This window comes from Gorilla gorilla, chromosome 1, assembly GCF_029281585.2.
Source record: "Gorilla gorilla gorilla isolate KB3781 chromosome 1, NHGRI_mGorGor1-v2.1_pri, whole genome shotgun sequence".
NCBI classification, from domain to species: domain Eukaryota; kingdom Metazoa; phylum Chordata; class Mammalia; order Primates; family Hominidae; genus Gorilla; species Gorilla gorilla.
The window spans coordinates 34,195,657-34,214,163 of record NC_073224.2 but is presented as its reverse complement, the minus strand read 5'-3'; the positions used below and the strand labels follow the sequence as shown (position 1 = coordinate 34,214,163).

The 18,507-nt window shown below is 38.0% G+C and overlaps 1 protein-coding gene across 6 annotated transcripts in view; it reads right to left on the bottom strand.

Annotated features, from left to right (window-relative positions):
- MARK1 (microtubule affinity regulating kinase 1) overlaps nucleotides 1-18,507 on the bottom strand; it is a 136,040-nt gene that overhangs the window by 14,427 nt on the left and 103,106 nt on the right. For all 6 annotated transcript variants that reach the window (XM_019030673.4, XM_019030682.4, XM_004028427.5 and 3 more), the window contains 4 exons: nucleotides 18,403-18,502; nucleotides 17,230-17,342; nucleotides 14,011-14,164; nucleotides 13,514-13,707 (listed from right to left, as the gene is read on the bottom strand). In XM_019030673.4, the coding sequence (XP_018886218.2) occupies nucleotides 13,514-13,707; nucleotides 14,011-14,164; nucleotides 17,230-17,342; nucleotides 18,403-18,502 (561 nt within the window). The remainder of the gene's footprint in view (nucleotides 1-13,513; nucleotides 13,708-14,010; nucleotides 14,165-17,229; nucleotides 17,343-18,402; nucleotides 18,503-18,507) is intronic.

Below are 18,507 nucleotides of genomic sequence, written 5' to 3'. Positions count from 1 at the left end.
GGCTCATGCCTGTAATCCTAACACTTTGGGAGGCCTAGGAGGGCAGATCATTTGAGGCTAGGAGTTCAAGACCAGCCTAGGCAACATGGCAAAACCCCATCTCCACAAAAAATACAAAAAAATTAGCTGAGTGTGATGGCACACACCTATAGTCCCAGCTACTCGAGAGGCAGTGGGAGGATTACCTGAGCCCAAGAAGTTGAGAAGAATACAGTGAGCTGTGATTGCACCACTGCACTCCAGCCTGGGCAACAGAGCGAAATCCTGTCCCCAAAAAAAAAAAAAAAAAAAAAAAGACTTGGTCCATGTTATTAAGGCAAAGAAAATTGATTCGATTATGCAGACGCATTATGAAACTAACTTACACAAAAGTTCTCAAAAAACTAGAAATGTCATCCGTATTTCACAGTTTGAAAGAAATTGTTTCATTACCTGCTTTCCCATTTAACATGTCATTAACATCTATCCACATCAAGTGATACTAAAGTTTTACAGCTGTAGCATATGCAACTGTACAGACATATCATATTTTATTTTAATCAATAAATTCCTAATTTTTGAACACTTAAATTATTTCCTACTTTACTCTTAGAAGCTACTAATATTTAATTCCCTAGAAATTAACTGGAAATTTGAAATCTAGAGGACAAATCTTAGAAATACGTAATAGGAAATAGGAAAAACACCCTGGGCAATTATTAAAACTGCACAGGATTACTGAAAAGCTGTAAAATCACCCCACGGGCACCAAATGTACCAATATAAAAATATTTGCTTTTGATAATCTCATAATTTTGGCCAAACTGTCATATGAATAACTTAATTCGTTGTCAAATCATGCTACCATACATCTTCTAGAAGCCTCTAAAATGTTTCTGGCTATTCTCAATGACATTTCTTTCCTTTTCAAAGGCTGATGGTGAATGGGATCTCTCCTTCCAAGCTGTGCCTCTGAATTTGTGCTCCTCCCACTCTACTTCCCTTGCCTTGGGGCTTCAGTGCCAGTGACATTCAGGTATGGCAACCATCAGTTGTATTTCCCCAAGGAAATTTAAGATACAATTATGCAAAAGTTATGGAAACACAGTGTCACTGCTTCCATTTGTCATACATTCATATAAAACTAACTTTTATAGCTGACTTTCCTAGTTCAAATAAAAAAGATCTAGTTATCACTAAGCAGGTAAGGTTCTTTCTGCTGAGGATTTGGGAACTAGGTGGAAAACTACCCTTGCAGACTCTTAAACTGTAGTTTGGTAACTTCCCTAATGTGGAAACCAACTATGTAAACAACTTTTTGGGGGTTCTTTCACAGTAAAGTGATATTTTATATAATTATACCATAAGTTTATATACAGTATTTTATACTCACTATAGCATTCTTAATCTTTTTGAGTCTTCCTAAAAGAAATCTCTTCTTCCCCTTATTTTTTAAAATGCTGTTTCTTTTTTTTTTTTTTAATTTTTAAATCTTATTTTATAAGTTTCAGGGTACATGTGCAGGATGTGCAGGTTTGTTACATAGGTAAATGTGTGCCATGGTGGTTTGCTGAACCTATCAACCTGTCACCTAGGTATTAAGCCAAGCATGCAATAGCTATTTTTCCTAATGCTCTCCCACGACCTCCACCCTCCTCTGAAAGGCCCCAGTGTGTGTTGTTCCCCTCTCTGTGTCCATGTGTTCTCATTATTCGGCTCCCACTTATAAGTGAGAACATGTGGTGTTGGTTTTCTGTTCCTGCACTAGTTTGCTGAGGATAATGGCTTCTGGCTTCATCCATGTTCCTGCAAAGGACATGATCTCATTTCTTTTTATGGCTGCATAGTAGTCTGTGGTGTATATGTACCACATTTTCTTTACCCAGTCTATCATTGATGGGCATTTGGGTTGATTCCATGTCTTTGCTATTGTTAATAGTGCTGCAGTGAACATAAGTGTGCATGAACTTTTATAACAGAATGATTTATATTCCTTTGGGTATATACCTAGTAATGGGATTGCTGGGTCAAATGATATTTCCAGTTCTAAATCTTTGAGGAATCACCACCCTGTCTTCCACAATGGTTGAACTAATTTACACTCCCACCAACAGTGTAAAAGTGTTTCTCTGAAACCTTGCCAGCATCTGTTGTTTCTCAACTTTTTAATAATCACCATTCTGACTGGCATGAGATGGTATCTCATTATGGTTTTGATTTGCATTTCTCTAATGATTAGTGATGTTGACCTTTTTTTCTTGTTTGTTGGCCATGTGTATGTCTTCTTTTGAGAAATGTCTGTTTATGTCCTTTGCCCACTTTTTAATGGGGTTCTTTTTTTCTTGTAAATTTGCTTAAGTTCCTTGTAGATTCTGGATGTTAGACCTTTGTCAGATGGATAGATTGCAAAAATTTTCTTCCATTCTGTAGGTTGTCTGTTCACTCTGATGACAGTTTATTTTGCTATGCAGAAGGTCTTTAGTTTAATTAGATCCCATTTGTCAATTTTTGCTTTTGTTGCAATTCCTTTTGGCGATTTCATCATACAATCTTTGCCCATGCCTGTGTCCTGAGTGGTATTGCCTAGATTTTCTTCTAGGGTTTTTATAGTTTTGGATTTTACATTTAAGTCTTTACTCCATCTTGAGTTAATTTTTGTATAAGGTATAAGGAAAGGGTCCAGTTTCAATTTTCCGCATATGGCTAGCTAGTTCTCCCAGCACCATTTGTTAAAATAGGGATTCCTTTCCCCACTGCTTGTTTTTGTAAAGTTTGTTGAAGATGAGATGGTTGTAGATGCAAGTTTTATTTCTGAGTTCTCTATTCTGTTCCATTGGTCTACATGCCTGTTTTTGTACCAATACGATGCTGTTTTGGTTACTGTAGCCTTGTAGTACAGTTTTATGTCAGATAGCGTGATGCCTCTGGCTTTGTTCTTTTTGCTTAGGATTATCTTGGCTATAGGAGCCCTTTTTTGGTTCCATATGAATTTTAAAATAGTTTTTTTCTAATTCTGTGAAGAATGTCAATGGTGGTTTAATGGGAATAGCATTGAATTTATAAGTTGCTTTGGCAGTATGGTCATTTTGACAATATTGATTCTTCCTATCCATGAACATGGAATGTTTTTCCATCTTCTTTGGTCCTCTGATTTTCTTGAACAGTGGTTGTAGTTCTCCTTGAAGAGGTCCCTCACTTCCCTTGCTAGCTGTATTCCTAGGTATTTTATTTTCTTTGTGGCAATTGTAAATGGGAGTTCATTCATGATTTGGCTCTCTGCTTGCCTGTTGTTGGTGTAAAGCAATGCTTGCGATTTCTGCACATTGATTTTGTATCCTGAGACTTTGATATAGTTGCTTATCAGCTTAAGAAGCTTTTGGGTTGAGATGATAGGATTTTCTAGATACAGGATCCTGTCATCTGCAAACAAAGACAATTTGACTTCCTCTCTTCCTATCTAAATGCCCTTTATTTCTTTCTCTTGCCTGATTGCCCTGGCCAGAACTTCCAATACTATGTTGTATAAGAGTGGTGAGGGAAGGCATCCTTGTCTTGTGCCAGTTTTCAAGGGGGAATGCTTCCAGCTTTTGCCCATTCAGTATGATATTGGCTGTGGGTTTGTCATATATGCCTCTTACTATTTTTAAGGAACTCAGAATATGTTCCTTCAATACCTAGTTTATTGAGAATTTTTAACATGAAGGGATGTTGAATTTTATCGAAGGCTTTTTCTGTGTCTGTTGAGATAATCATGTGGTTTTTGTCTTTAGTCCTGTTTATGTGACTGATTACATTTATTGATTCACGTATGTTGAACCAGCCTTGCATCCTGGGGATGAAGCCAACTTGATCGCAGTGGATAAGCTTTTTGATGTGCTGCTGGATTCAGTTTGCCAGTATTTTATTGAGGATTTTTGCATCGATGTTCATCAGGGATATTGACCTGAAGTTTTTTGTTGTCTGCTAGATTTTGGTATCAGGATGATGTTGGCCTCACAGAATGAGTCAGGGAGGAGTCCCTCCTTTTCAATTGTTTGGAATAGTTTCAGAAGAAATGGTTTCAGCTCCTCTTTGTACCTCTATTAGAATTCAGCTGTAAATCCATCTGGTCCTGGGCTATTTTTGGTTGGTAGGCGATTTATTACTGCCTCAATTTAAGAACTTGTTATTGGTCTATTCAGGGATTCAAGCTATTCCTTTCAGTCTTGGGAGGGTGTATGTGTCCAGAAATTTATCCATTTCTTCTAGATTTTCCAGTTTATTTGCATAGAGGTGTTTTTAGTATTCTCTGATGGTTGTTTGTATTTCTGTGGGGTCAATGGTGGCATCCTCCTTATCATTTGATTGTGCTTATTTAAATGTTCTCTCTTTTCTTCTTTATTAGTCTACCTAGTGGTCTGTTTTATTTATATTTTCAAAAACCAGCTTCTGGATTATTGATTTTTTGAAGAGTTTTTCATGTCTCTATCTCCTTCAGTTCAGCTCTGAGCTTGGTTATTTCTTGTCTGCTAGCTCAGGGGTTTATTCGCTCTTGGTTCTCTAGTTCTTTTAGTTTTGATGTTAGGGTGTTGATTTGAGATCTTTCTAGCTTTTTGATATGGTATTTAGTGCTATAAATTTCCCTCTTACCACTACTTTAGCTGTGTCCCAGAAATTCTGGTACATTGCCTTTTTGGTCTCATTAGTTTCAAAGAATTTCTTGATTTCTGCCTTAATTTCATTATCTACCCAGAAGTCATTCAGGAGCAGATCGTTCAATTTCCATGTAATTATGTGGTTTTGAGTGTGTTTCTTAATCTTGAGTTCTAATTTGATTGTCCTGTGGTCTGGGAGACTGTTATGATTTCAGTTCTTTTGCCTTTGCTGAGGAGTGTTTTACTTCCAATTATGTGATCAATTTTAGAGTAAATGCCACGTGGCACCAAGAAAAATGTATATTCTGTTGTTCTGGGGTAGAGAGTTCTGCAGATATCTATCAGGTCCACTTGGTCCAGAGCTGAGTTCAAGTCCTGAGTATCTTGTTAATTTTCTGTCTCGATGATCTGTCTAATACTGACAGTGGGGTATTAAAGTCTTCCACTATTATTGTGTGTGTGTGGGGTGGGTCTAAGTCTCTTTGTAGGTCTTTAAGAACTTGTTTTATGAATCTGGGTCCTTCTATATTGGGTGCATGTATATTCAGGATAGTTAGCTCTTCATGTTGAATTGAACCTTTTACCATTATGTAATGCCCTTCTTGGTCTTTTCTGACCTTTGTTGGTTTAAAGTCTATTTTGTCAGAAACTAGGATTGCAACCCCTGCTTTTTTCTGCATTCCATTTGCTTGGTAAAGTTTCCTCCATCCGTTTATTTTGAGCCTATGTGTGTCTCTGCACGTGAGATATGTCTCTTGAATACAGCAACTGATGGATCTTGTCTTTACCCAGCTTGCCATTCTGTGTCTTTTAATTGGGGTATTCAGCTCATTTACATTTAAGGTTAATATTGTTATGTGTTAATTTGATCCTGTCATCATAATGCTGGGTGGCCAATTTTGCAGACTTGTTAACGTAGTTGCTTCATAGTGTCATCGGTCTGTGTACTTCAGTGTGCTTTTGTAATGGCTGGTAACAAATTTTCCTATCCATGTTTAGTACTTCCTTCAGGAGCTCTTGCAAGGCAGGCCTGGTGGTGGCAAAATCCCTCAGCATTTGCTTGTCTGAAAAGGATTTTACTTCTTCATTTTTGAAGCTTAGTTTGAACAGATATGAAATTCTGGGTTGGAAATTTTCTTTAAGAATGTAGAATATTGACTCCCAATCTCTTTTGGCTTTCAGGGTTTACACTGACAAGTCCACTGTTAGTCTAATAGACTTCCCTTTGTAGGTGACCTGGCCTTTCTCTCTGGTTGCCCTTAACATTTTTTCCTTCATTTTGACCTTGGAGAATCTGATGATTATGTGTATTGGGGTTGATCTTGTGGAGTATCTTATTGGGGTTCTCCGTATTTTCTGAATCTGAATGTTGGCCTGTCTTGCTAGATTGGGGAAGTTCTCCTGGATGATATCCTGAAGTGTGTTTTCCAACTTGGTTCCATTCTCCCTGTCTCTTTTAAGTACTCCAATCAGTCCTTTTACATAGTCCCATGTTTCTTGGAGGTTTTGTTCATTCATTTTCATCCTTTTTCCTCTAATCTTGACTGCCTGACTCATTTCACCAAGATAGTCTTCAAACTGATAGTCTCTCTTCCACTTGGTCTATTCGGCTGTTGCTACTTGTGTTTGCATCGTGCTGTGTTTTTCGGCTCCATTAAGTTCCTCTCTAAACTGGTTATTCTAGTTAACAACTCCTGTAATCTTTCATCACGGTTCTTAGCTTCTTTGCATTGGGTTTGAACATAATCCTTTAGCTCAGCAAAGTTCATTATTACCCACTTTCTGAAGCCTACTTCTGTCAGTTCATCCATCTCAGCTTCAGCCAGTTCTGTTCCCTTGCTGGAGAGGTGTTGCAATTATTTGGAGGAGAAGAGGCATTCTTCTTTTGGGATTTTCAGCATTTTAGTGTTGGTTTTTCCTCATTTTCGTGGATTTATGTACCTTTGATCTTTGAGGCTGTTGACCTTTGGATGGGGTTTTTGTGGGGTCTTTTTTGATGTACTTGTTGTTGCTTTCTGTTTGTCTTTCTTCTAACACTCAGGCCCCTCTTCCGCAGGTCTGCTGCAGTTTTCTGGGGGTCCACTCCAGACCGTTGGCCTGGGTATCACCAGTGGAGGCTGCAGAACAGCAGATTGCTGTCTGCTCTTTCCTCTGGAAGCTTCGTCCCAGAGGGGCAGCAACCTGATGCCAGCTGGAACTCTCCCGTATGAATTGTCTACTAACCCCACTTGGGAGGTCTCACCCAGACAAAAAGCACAGCATCACGGATGTCCTTAAGGAAGCAGTCTGGCTGCCCATTGGTGGAGCTGGTGATCTGTGCTCAGGGAATCGCCCTCATTCTGAACGCCCAGACTCTTCAGAGTCAGCAGGTAGGACTGCTTAACCTGAGACCACAGCTGCCCCTCCCCCCAGGTGCTCTGTCTCAGGGAGATGAGAGTTCTGTCTGTAAGACCCTGGCTGGAGTTGCTGGGATTCCTGCAGGGAGGCCCTGCCTGGTGACGACGGATGGATCCAGGTCCCACCTAAAGAAGCAGTCTGGCCATGATGTGCCACAGCTGCTATGCTGTGCTGTGGGGGAATACAGCCCAGTCCAAACCATGCAGCCTCCCTAACACTGGCAGGGGAAAATCACTGACTAGAGCTGCAGTAATGGCGGTTGCCCCCAACGCTGGGAACTTGGTCATCTTAGGCAGACTCCAGGCTGCTGTGCTGGCCAGTGGGGATTCCAAGTCAGTGGCTCTTAGCTTGCGGGGGATCCATGGGAGGGGGACCCACTGAGTGAGGCTGCTTGGCTCCCTGGCTTCAGCCCCCTTTCCACAGGAGTGGACAAATCTCTTGCCTTTCTGGAGTTTCAAGAGCCACCAGATTATGTAAAAACTCCTGCAGTTCAGTGCCTGTCCAAACGGCTGCTGACAGGGGCAGCTGCCATGGGTCTGCCCAGTTTTGTGCTTGGGACCCAGGGCTCTGGTGGTGTAGGTTCATAGGGAATCTCCCGATCCATGAGTTGCAAAAATCTGTGGGAAAAGCGTAGTGCCCCAGGCAGGCAGCACACTCCCTCACTGCCTCTCTTGGCTCGGGGAGGGAGGTCCCTTTGCCCAGTGCAGCTCCTGGGTGAACCGCCCACCCCCACCCCTGCCGCTTTTCCTTGCTTTTCTTGGGTTACACCAATCACCTAGTTAGTTCTAATGAAAGAACCTGGGTACTTCAGTTGGAAGAGCAGAAATCACTCGCCTTTTGCGTTCCTCTCGGTGGGAGCTGCAGACAGGCATTGTTTCTACTCAGCCATCTTTGGCCCTTCCTTCTTCCCCTTATTTTGTAAAAAAATTGATTAATACTTTTCTTAGCGTTCATGTCTTAGTCTGTTTGGGCTGCTATAAAAAATATCATAAACTGGCTGGCTTATAAACAACAGAAATTTATTTCTCACAGTTCTAGAGGCTGTGAGATCAAGATCAAGGTGCAGAGATACTCAGCATGTGAAGGCCCGCTTCCTAGATGGCCATCTTTTTGTTGTGATTTCACACGGTAGAAGGGTAGAACAAGCTCCCTTGGGCCTCTTTTGTAAGGGCACTAATCCCATTCGTGAGGGCCCTCATGACCTAATCACCTCCTAAAGGCCCTGCCTTCTAATACTACCACCTTTAGGGTTAGAATTTTAACATGTGAATTTTGGCGGAGGGTGCGGGGGGCACTAAGATTCATACCACGGTGGTTTACATCATTTTATATTTTGTACTGCTCACACATGTGATAGATAATATGGAAAATACCTTTACAAGTTTTATTGTTTTCTTAATTCAAAAACAGCACAACATATTTGTGTCTTCAAAACTCAACACTTAGCTCCCAAGTTTCTAGGCTAGTCAAGGGTTTTCCCTGAACTCCCACATATAATTTTTGGATGGGAATTTCTAGAAGGAAAATATTAAGTTTGTTTTTCCTGCACCTTACTTACAAATAGTAATACTCTGCTACAGTTTGAATGTGTCTCCTGAAGTTCCTGTGTTAGAAGCTTGATCCCCAATGCAAAAGTGTTGGGAAGTGTGGCTGATAAGAGGTGATTAGGCTCTGGTCTCACAAAGGAATTCTTGTGAAAGTGCGTTAGTTATCTGAGAGTGGCTTTGTTATAAAAAGCATATTTGGCCCCCTCTTACTTTCTTGCATGTGCCCTCTTGACCTCACTTTATGCCACGGGATGATGCAGCAAGAATGCCCTCACCAGAAGTTGGCATCTTGATACTGAACTACCCAGTCTCCAGAGTTGTAAGAAATAAATTTCTTTTCTTTATAAAGTATCCATTATGTGGTATTCTGTTATAGCAACACAAAATGAACTAAGAGAGACTCCTTTCATTTCTAGTCTGTGATGGTTGTGGGTGATGAACAATAAAACAGATGACTCAGATAACTAACCAAAACATTTATCCAACCATTATTCTATTTAACTATTTAACTCAAAACTCTCCCCATGCTATCAACTGGCCAGTTTTAAAGATCATCTGCCAGTATCATCCTTCAGTCAAGATACTAAACTAATATTAAATAATACTGTCAATAGAATCATACTTATAAGCAAGAGCTTTTACTATTGACTAAGACAATTCTGATTTTATAAACATTAAATGTACTATCACCTATTAATTACCTATGGATGTTATGGGCACTATTTCTTTTTCCATCAGAAAGCAAGGGACCATTTCATGCCATTTGAATGGATTTAATGTTTTCCATTATATTCTACTGACACTGGTAAAAATGTTCATTTGTTCAGGCAATATTTCACACTATTACAGGGCTTGAATTGTAAATGCTCAAGTACTTTCTAAAAATTACCTCAAAGAAAAGGTATTAAAGCTGTGTGTTTTGGCTTTAAAGCAGTGATTAGCAAACTTTTTCTGTAAAGAGTCATACAGTCAACATTTTAGGTTTTGTGGGCCACACCATCAATGTCACCAATAGACAAGACAATGCAAATTGAAAACAAATGGATACTTTTTTTTTCTTTTTGCCCTTCAGATTGGCAAAAATGTTAAAGATTGATAATATCCTGTTGATGAGTTTGTGGAGAAATAACTACTCTCTAAATTATCCCAACCATTTGGAAAATTACTTTGGTAGCATTTATTAAAAATTTAAATGTATATATTCCAAGGATATACACATAGTCAAGTATACTAAGACACATCAAAACTGAGGTTTTAGGTGAGGTGAGTGCCAGTGGGGATGGGGCTGCACAGACCAAGGGTGACTGTGTCATGGACTGAGGAGCATGAGGAGCCTGCCTCTTTGCCACTGAGGTTAAAAAGAAGTCACATAGACCCAGACATGGAACTTTGGAGAATGCCTCTAATAGAAGTATACCAATAACATAAATGTATAAGGATGTGCACTCTGGAGAATGAAAAACTCTGAACACTTCACCAAAAGAAAGGTTGAATAAATTATATCTATCTGTTAATACCAATGAAATAATATGCATCTATTAAAAAGATCTTGATGTTCCGATCTAGAAGGACCCCCAAACTATTATAAGTGAAATAAATTGTTACATAGTATGATCTCATTTTTATAAAAAAGTAAAATAAAATAATGCTCTGTGTACATATACATTCACTTATTTATTTTTATTTTTATTTTTTTGACAGGGTCTCTCACTCTGTCATCCAGGCTGGAGCACAGTGGTACAACCATAGCTCATAGCTCATTGCAGCCTCAAACTCCAGGGCTCAAGTCATCCTCCCTCCTCAGCCTTCCAGGTAGCTGGAACTATAGGCATGCACTACTACACCAGGCTAATTTTAAAATATTTTGTAGAAATCAAGTTGCACTAGGTTGCCCAGGCTGGTCTCAAACTCCTGGCCTCAAGCAAGCTTTCCTCCATGGCCTGCCAAAGTGCTGGGATTACAGTCATGAGCCACTGCACCCGGCCTATGTTTTCTTTAATGAAGGAAAACCTACAGAAGAATTCATCCTAAATGATTAGCACTAGTTATAATTAGGAGTTCAGACTAAAAGGAAATGCATAGGGAAGAAGAGATGATTAATTTTACTTTAGAAACTCCTATAGTGCTAAAATTAAACAAAATATATTACTTTGGTTTCTCAAACTACCAAAATTAAAACAGTAAATAACAATATATTATAGTATTATGTGGCTAACAACAGAATTTCTCTATCAAAATCTTTTCGCTTATGTTTTTAAAAAAAATGATAAATAAGTGTGACATATTTAATTTGAATTTAAACTAATTTAATTTTTATGCCTTCTTTAATAAATATGCTTTGAATACACACTGTATGCTTCACCACTAATGACTCTGAGAAAGCTGCTGTGTCAATATACAACAGATTATAAATTTGGGGAGAGATAAGGTTTACATGGGAAAACAACAGTGAATGAAACAAGACAGCATATAAACAGCTAAGAGCTAAATGACAGGATAAGCAATTGAAAAAGCTGATGGGTTTTGGAGTATTTGGCCGTAAAAGATTCTGTCCAGGAGACAAGACTTGAAATGATCTATGGAAATGGAATTTTCATAATGTAAGGGGAATGTTTAGGCAAGGGCACTACATAAAGACAGGCATGGAGATAGACAAAGCTGAGTATGTTCATGGAAAAATAAGACTCAGTTCAGTCAAATGACAGGTTAATATTAAATAGTAGAAAGTACGGGACCAATTATTTCTTTCTGCTATGTGGAGTGATTACACTGGAAACTGTCCTCTAAGGCAAATAGTGGCTTCTGTAACAAAAAAAAAAAAAAAAAAAAAATTTAAGCCCCATTATAGTTCAATCATTTCTAAACAGATCAGGTAGAAGCTAAGTGGTTTTATCCATCAATTCTTGAAGTGGTTATGCACATCTGTTCCACAGACTAAAAGGTGATAATCTAATCATATCATACATACATATTCAAATATACATAACCATATTCAAAAGAGGTAAGGCTCCAGTGGACTACATAAAATAATGGGTATTAGGGAGTTGAAGCCACTTGGAATTTTGCGCATTTTGGTATCTTATCTTGCATTTGCTATTTAAAGTAATTTTTTTCTCTCCTGTCCACAGGCTGAGGTTTTTTTTTTTTTCCTTCTGTTGGTTTAAAGGTTTTAATTCTTTGTTCTTACATTGTTCACCCTTAAGTTCCTGAACTCATGTTTGCTGCTTACTGCTAATGATTTCTTTCTTTCTTTCTTTTTTTTGTTTTTTGAGATGGAGTTTCACTCTTGTTGCCCAGGCTGCAGTGCAATGGCATGATCTTGGCTCACTGCAACCTCTGCCTCCCAGGTTCCAGAGATTCTCCTGCCTCAGCCTCCCAAGTAGCTGGGATTACAGGTGTGCACCACCATGCCCAGCTAATTTTATATTTTTAGTAGAGACAGGGTTTTATCATGTTAGCCAGGCTGGTCTCAAACCCCTGACCTCAAGTGATCCAGTCACCTCGTCCTCCCAAAGTGCTGGGATTACAGGTGTGAGCCACTGCGCCTGGCCTCTTAACTGCTAATGATTTCTTAAACTTACTCCTATCATCTGCCTAACAAGGCATGTGTTTGTTTATATTTCTTTAATCTCCACCTCTATCCTTATGCCCTGGATACTATTCAGAGTTTTGATTCTGAATTTTCATCATTTTCCTCTTTTTGCTTATGTTACTACATACAATAACTTTAGTAAGTTGATTACTTTCAACTCCTATATATTTTACAGCAACATTCTAGATTCATTTCTCTTCCTGTAAGAATGCTTCCTCCAACTAAGGTGTTTTCAAATGGTCACCGTGTAGTAAAACAGTTGAGACATTTTATGCCAAAGAACATGGTTTTTGTACCTTCATATTTAAATGACAACATGGCTAGATAAAATTTCTGGGCTCAATGAGCTTTTCTTTCAATACTTTAAAAATATGTTTCCCTTTATCTTACTGTATCCATGTTGCTATTGATAAACCTAAGGTCAATCTGAATCTTGTTCCTTTTTTTTTTTTTTTTTTTTGAAACGGAGTCTCGCTCTGCTGCCCAGGCTGGAGTGCAGTGGTGCAATCTCAGCTCACTGCAAGCTCCACCTCCCAGGTTCAAGCTATTCTCCTGCCTCAGCCTCCCGAGTAGCTGGGACTACAGAATCTTGTTCCTTTTAAGGTCGTCTGCGCTGACTCTGGAATCTTTAAAATATTCTTCATCTTTTTTTTGGTATCTATAAATTCTATTTTAAGAGTCCAGGAATAGGTTTTCTTTCTGGCTTCTATTTGTCACTCTGGGTCTTTTCAAAATGAAATCTTCCCTCTTTATTTTTTGTTATTATTTCTTTAACTATTTCTCCTCCTTCATTTTGCTCCCTTTCCTTTCAAAACACCTATTATCTGAATGTTACCAACTCTATTTCTACATTTCATATATCTTAGTTTTCTTTTATATTTTCTTATCTCTATTCTTTCCTGCTGCCTTATGGGAGAGCATCTCAAACCCTCTTCTAGTTCATCTCAAACCCTCTTCTAGTTCCCATTATATAATTTCTACAGTTTGCTGTTTTAAGTGAATAATGTGAGGCAACTTTATAAATTAATTATTTAACTGAGTCTGCCTTCAATAAACAGCTTATTTGTAAATAAAAATGAAATGTGCCAATATAATATTAAATAAACATAATAAAAAGGAAAATGAAGCAGGAAAGTTTAATGTACCATTTTGTGTTGAGGTTAAGTGTTACACATGCAAAAAAGAATTCTTTTTTGTTGTTTTTAACTTGCATTTATGAGAAGTGTGGTCCCTTTTGCATGTTCTTTAAATTATAATTCCCTTTAAAATTTTCAATCATTTAAAAAAAGAAAGATAAAAATTTTACACATAACCCTAAAACAAGTTATTACAATAAATTGCAATATACCAGAGTATTTACTCACACTTGGAATAGTTGAAGATTTTTTCCTCTCTGGCCCTACAAGAGGGCTTGCAGTCATCTCGCTTTTTGATCCAACTGTTGTGCTGCCAAGTTTTCGAGCCACATCTTTGTCCCACTCCTCTTTCTGTTCACTTTCCACACTGTTAGCCTGAGGTCTTTTGGTATATGATACAGCAGGAGGAATGGATGGACCAGCTATAATTTTTTTAAAAATAGCATAATGAGCTGAAAAACAACTGATCTACTGTCTGCTCACAAACAAAAACTCTGTATTAAAATTATCCATATTTGCATGCTTTAAACTCTGAACGAAGATTAAATTTTGATTTCAAAAATCAGGTCAGTCCCTGCAAAAGGGATTATATTTATAATTCAGTAATATAAGTCTGTGAGAACTAGATAACACAAGCACATAGAGACATGAATGTACAATGCTTTAAAAACACAAGTTTGGGAAGAACCCGTGTGTTGCTTCACTTATTTGACTTTTTCCCCTACCATGATCACTGAAACGCCGCTGCTTCTGATTTGCTGAGATACTTCTCTGGACCTTCAGGTGAGCAGGGGACTGAAGAGTGCTGTTGTTTAAGTCACTACTGGGCCGGGACCTCTGACACAAGTTTCCACTGGATAACGATTCACCACCTTCAAACTATAAGAAGAAAAACCACAAGGATTTTAAAGCAAAAAAAAAAAAAAAAAAAGTTTGCACAAACACTGCACTCTTGATTTTCTAAATGACTTAAAGCTATACAAGAAGTAATCCAAACTGAAAAAACAGTGTAGTATTGGGCCTAGAACTTTAAGTTGGCAAGCAGGAAAAGGGGTGAACTGGATAGAATATGCTTTAGTGACTACTCATAATCTTCTATTATCTTGTACAAATCCTTAGTTTAGTCAAAATATGAAATAACAGCTACCAATTACTGAATGGGTTATTATAGACTAGGCACTGTGCTAAATAAGCTCTTTCTATATGTCACTTTATGTAATCACCACAACAAACCTATGATGTATTAACCTACACTTTATAGATGGAAAAACTGAGGTTAAAAAAGTTAAGGGGCATCACTGAGATTCAAACTTACAATAAAATCTAAAATTTTAAATATACACATATGTATATACACATATGTATGCATATAAACATACATATAGATTTGTTTGGTTTTCTCCTCATTTGCAAAAAAAAAAAATCTGGTTTACTGTTTCTGATCAGGAAATTATATCTATTTAGAACTCAGCATGGTAAACTGCAGGTTGACACACTATCCCTCTCTCTGTAACATACAAGTTGTTTGTGCCAGCAAACTTTTGTTGGAATCACTGGCATCCCAGTAGGAAATCTAAATTCATATATAGATAATACTAATGATAAATCGCAGAGCAATACCGATGATAATAAACAGCTAATGCAGAGCACATAATAATCCACTAGAAACTGTTTCAAGTTTTTAAGCACATAATAATCCACTAGAAGCTGTTCCGAGTTTATAAGTACTCATTCATTTAACATTTTCAATGATTCTAAAAGATAAGCACATTATTGCCCTCATTTTATAGATAAGAAAACTGAGGCACAGAAAATTAATTGCCTTAGTTGCATAGTTAGTGGTTGTGCTGGGGTAGGGCGGGGGTGGTGGTGCTTAGATCCAGTGAAGCTGGCTCCAAAGTTCAGGCTCTTACTACTTACCAGTAGCCTCATTCGTTTATATTTGATACAATTCATACTTCATTTAAATTCATGCATGGCATGGTTATATACTTATAAAATTAGTGCTTCTTTTATATTTAAATTAACAGGAAAATTAAAGACTTCGGGAGTGTACTTTAAAATCTAAGTAGAAACAGTTCAGTTCAAAGCCTTTAGAAATAACCATTCGTACTATTTCCCACTTAAAATTCTCTTGACTTGGCTTCTTTGATACCACATCTCTAGCTATTAATGTCTCCACTAAAGATTCTCTTCCATTATAATAGTACCTACCTGGTAGGTTCACTGGGAGGATTAGATTAATTAGTATTTGTAAAGTCCTTAGAACAGTTCCTAGTACACTATTGTGTGCAATGTGTTCTCCTCTAATGAAGACTCCAAATCTATTAATTATTCAAATCTCTCCTTCCAATTCAGATCTTTATATCCAAATGCCTAATAGCTCCATCCAACAGGAATCTCAAATTCAACCATCTCAAATTGAACTTCCCCTCTTCCCCCTGAAATCTGTACCTTTCCTATCTTGGCAAATGTGCTTACACAGTCTTCCATATTGGAAATCTCATGGGCTCTTATCTCTTATTTCCAACTGGTCGCCAAGTACTACTGTTAATTCTACTTCTTACATGTCACACAGACCTGCCTTGGTGGGTCTGACCTTAGCCTGTTGTAGGTACATGTCCACCTATATGCTCCCAGAGTATGCTGTGCATCCCCCAAATCAGAACACATACTGTACGATACTATTAACTGCTCACCTCGCCTCTAGACTAAGGGCTCCTTGAGAGCAGAGACTTTCTCGTCCTTCTATTCACAGTACACAGCATCGTTTCTGGTACAATAAAGGTTCAATATATGTCAGCTGGAATGCACTGCTCCATTAACAGTTACTAAGGAATTATAAATAATTTCAGCTTTTTCTCTCTAAAATACCTCCCACAGATGTCTAACTTCCAATAAATTGTTAATGCTCTGCGATCTGTTCTTGACTCTCGATGTATAGCCTTTATATTTGTTTTCCTAAAGAATCATTTGCTTTTATGCTTCATGATATGGTTTGGATGCTCTGTCCCCTCCAAATCTCATGTTGAACTGTGACCTCCAATGTTGGAGTGGGCCTAGAGGGAGGTATTTGAGTCAGGAAGGTGGACCCTTCATGAATGGCCTGGTGCTGTCCTCGTGGTAACAAGTTCTCCTTTTACCGGTTCACACTAGATCTGGTTATTTAAAAGAGCGTGGCACCTCCCCCACCTCTCACCTGTTCCCTCTTGCCATGTGACATGCTGGCTCCCCCTCACCTTCCATCATGTCTGTAAGCTTCCTGAGGCCCTTACCAGAAGCAGATGCCAACACTATGCTTTGTGTACAGCCTGCAGTACTGTGAGTCAAATAAACTTCTTTTCTTTATAAATTACCCAGTCTCAGGTACTTCTTTATAGCAATGCAAAACTGACTAACATAGTTCACCATTTGTATACAGTTATTTCCTGAATCCATCTCCTTATTATAGTTCTCCTGGCCTTGAGAATTCCCAATTGAAAGCATCAGTCACTTGACACTTTATAAGGCAAAATATCATCAAATAACCTTTCCTGGAGTTACCTCTTTTAAAAATCCTTTAAGACATACATTTTATTTTAAATGCTATCACTTCCTCATGTTTCACTCACTGTCTTTTCTGCACACTTGGAATAACCATATTACCTTTGGTGGGACTGTCACATTTGGATGCACAAGCTGTGGGGGAGGCCATTCTCAAAGGCCAGGCTGTGAATGGTGGCTCTTGGAGCTAAGAAAGACAGTAGACCTATTCTTTCATAAAATCTCTCTTGGTACCCAGACATACAACCAGTTCATAATTTAACATCTTGATTTTTGAATTCCAATAAATAAGAATGTTAGGGTAGGACCTTTATATTATTTTTGATTCCACAAAGAATATATTTACTAATATATTAGCTCAAGAAATAATTCACAGTAATTTGAAAAGGTGAAAAACTTACTTCAGGTGGTTTTCTACCTAGAAGAATATAAGTAGCCATAACTTCATCATACTTCTGATTTATTAAGGCATCATTTATTTCATCTCGTGCAAAGCCCATGGTGACCATAATGTCTAGAAATTTAAAAAAGAGAAATTTTCTGAAAATGGTTTTATTTTCGTAAACAAATCAACAAAAACGGGCAAGTTTGCCAACTTTGAATATGAAAACTTAGTCATGAAAATTTAAAGTGTAGTTTTAAAAACTTCTGGACTATTAACCTACGGATACCATATGTTCACAGATATTGTACAATGATAATTTTACATGCAAAAATTACCTACATCATGGTTAATATATTAATGGGCCCACTTAATTTCTCATTGTCTAATACATTCCTGAGCTAACTTTCTTTGTCCAGTCTAAGACCATGTCAGTCTTTGTTACACATAAAATTCTCTTTCTCTCAATTCGTCCTCAGCTACTAGTGAAGTGGTTTCTTTCATCTCTTAAAATTTTCTGCTTTCTGATTTGCAGTAGGTTGACTCTTCTTTGGGAGATTTGAATTTCCATGGTTTTTCTGATCAGGTTCCTAACACCCTAAAATGCTCTCCTCTGCCACTCTGCCCTCAAGCCAGGTAGGAACACAGTTGAGATGACTCAGCTGAGACTAAATGATGGCTTTGGGAAGGGATTGTGAAATGAAGAGAACAAGTTAGAAGGAGAGCTCTGGCTGGGTATAGGCAGTAGCAGGACGAGTGAGGAGGGAGAATAAACATTGCTAAGACAGGAAAAAGAAAGGGAGAGCCAAAGTGTTCAACTCTTAATTCGGTGCCTCTACGTCTTTGGTTAAAATACATGCTATGTTCGCTGATGCTTATCAGTCTGATCAGTGCTGATAGTTACATCAGCCATTCCTCCTGCTGGGCATCACTGAAAGGAAAGAATTTGATTTATTTACATTAGGTTTTATATCACTGTTGTCAAACATTGAATTAGACCATAATATATATGGGAACAAATTAGGGAACTTGAAATGTATAATTTTCAGCATATTATCATTAAAATGACAATGCAAGTATTTTTCAAATAAAAATTGCTTCCTATTTATACCCTTAAACACTATTTTGGCACACTAAAGGACTCTTACTTGTTGCCTAGGGACAGCACTTCTTACCATGTTTAAATACTTACCTATTCTTTTTGTGTCATTGAAATCTGGATCAGGCTCAGTATATGGCTTTAGTTCTTCTTCTTCATGACCAACATTCATCCATCGATCTTTCATTATTTGCTAGG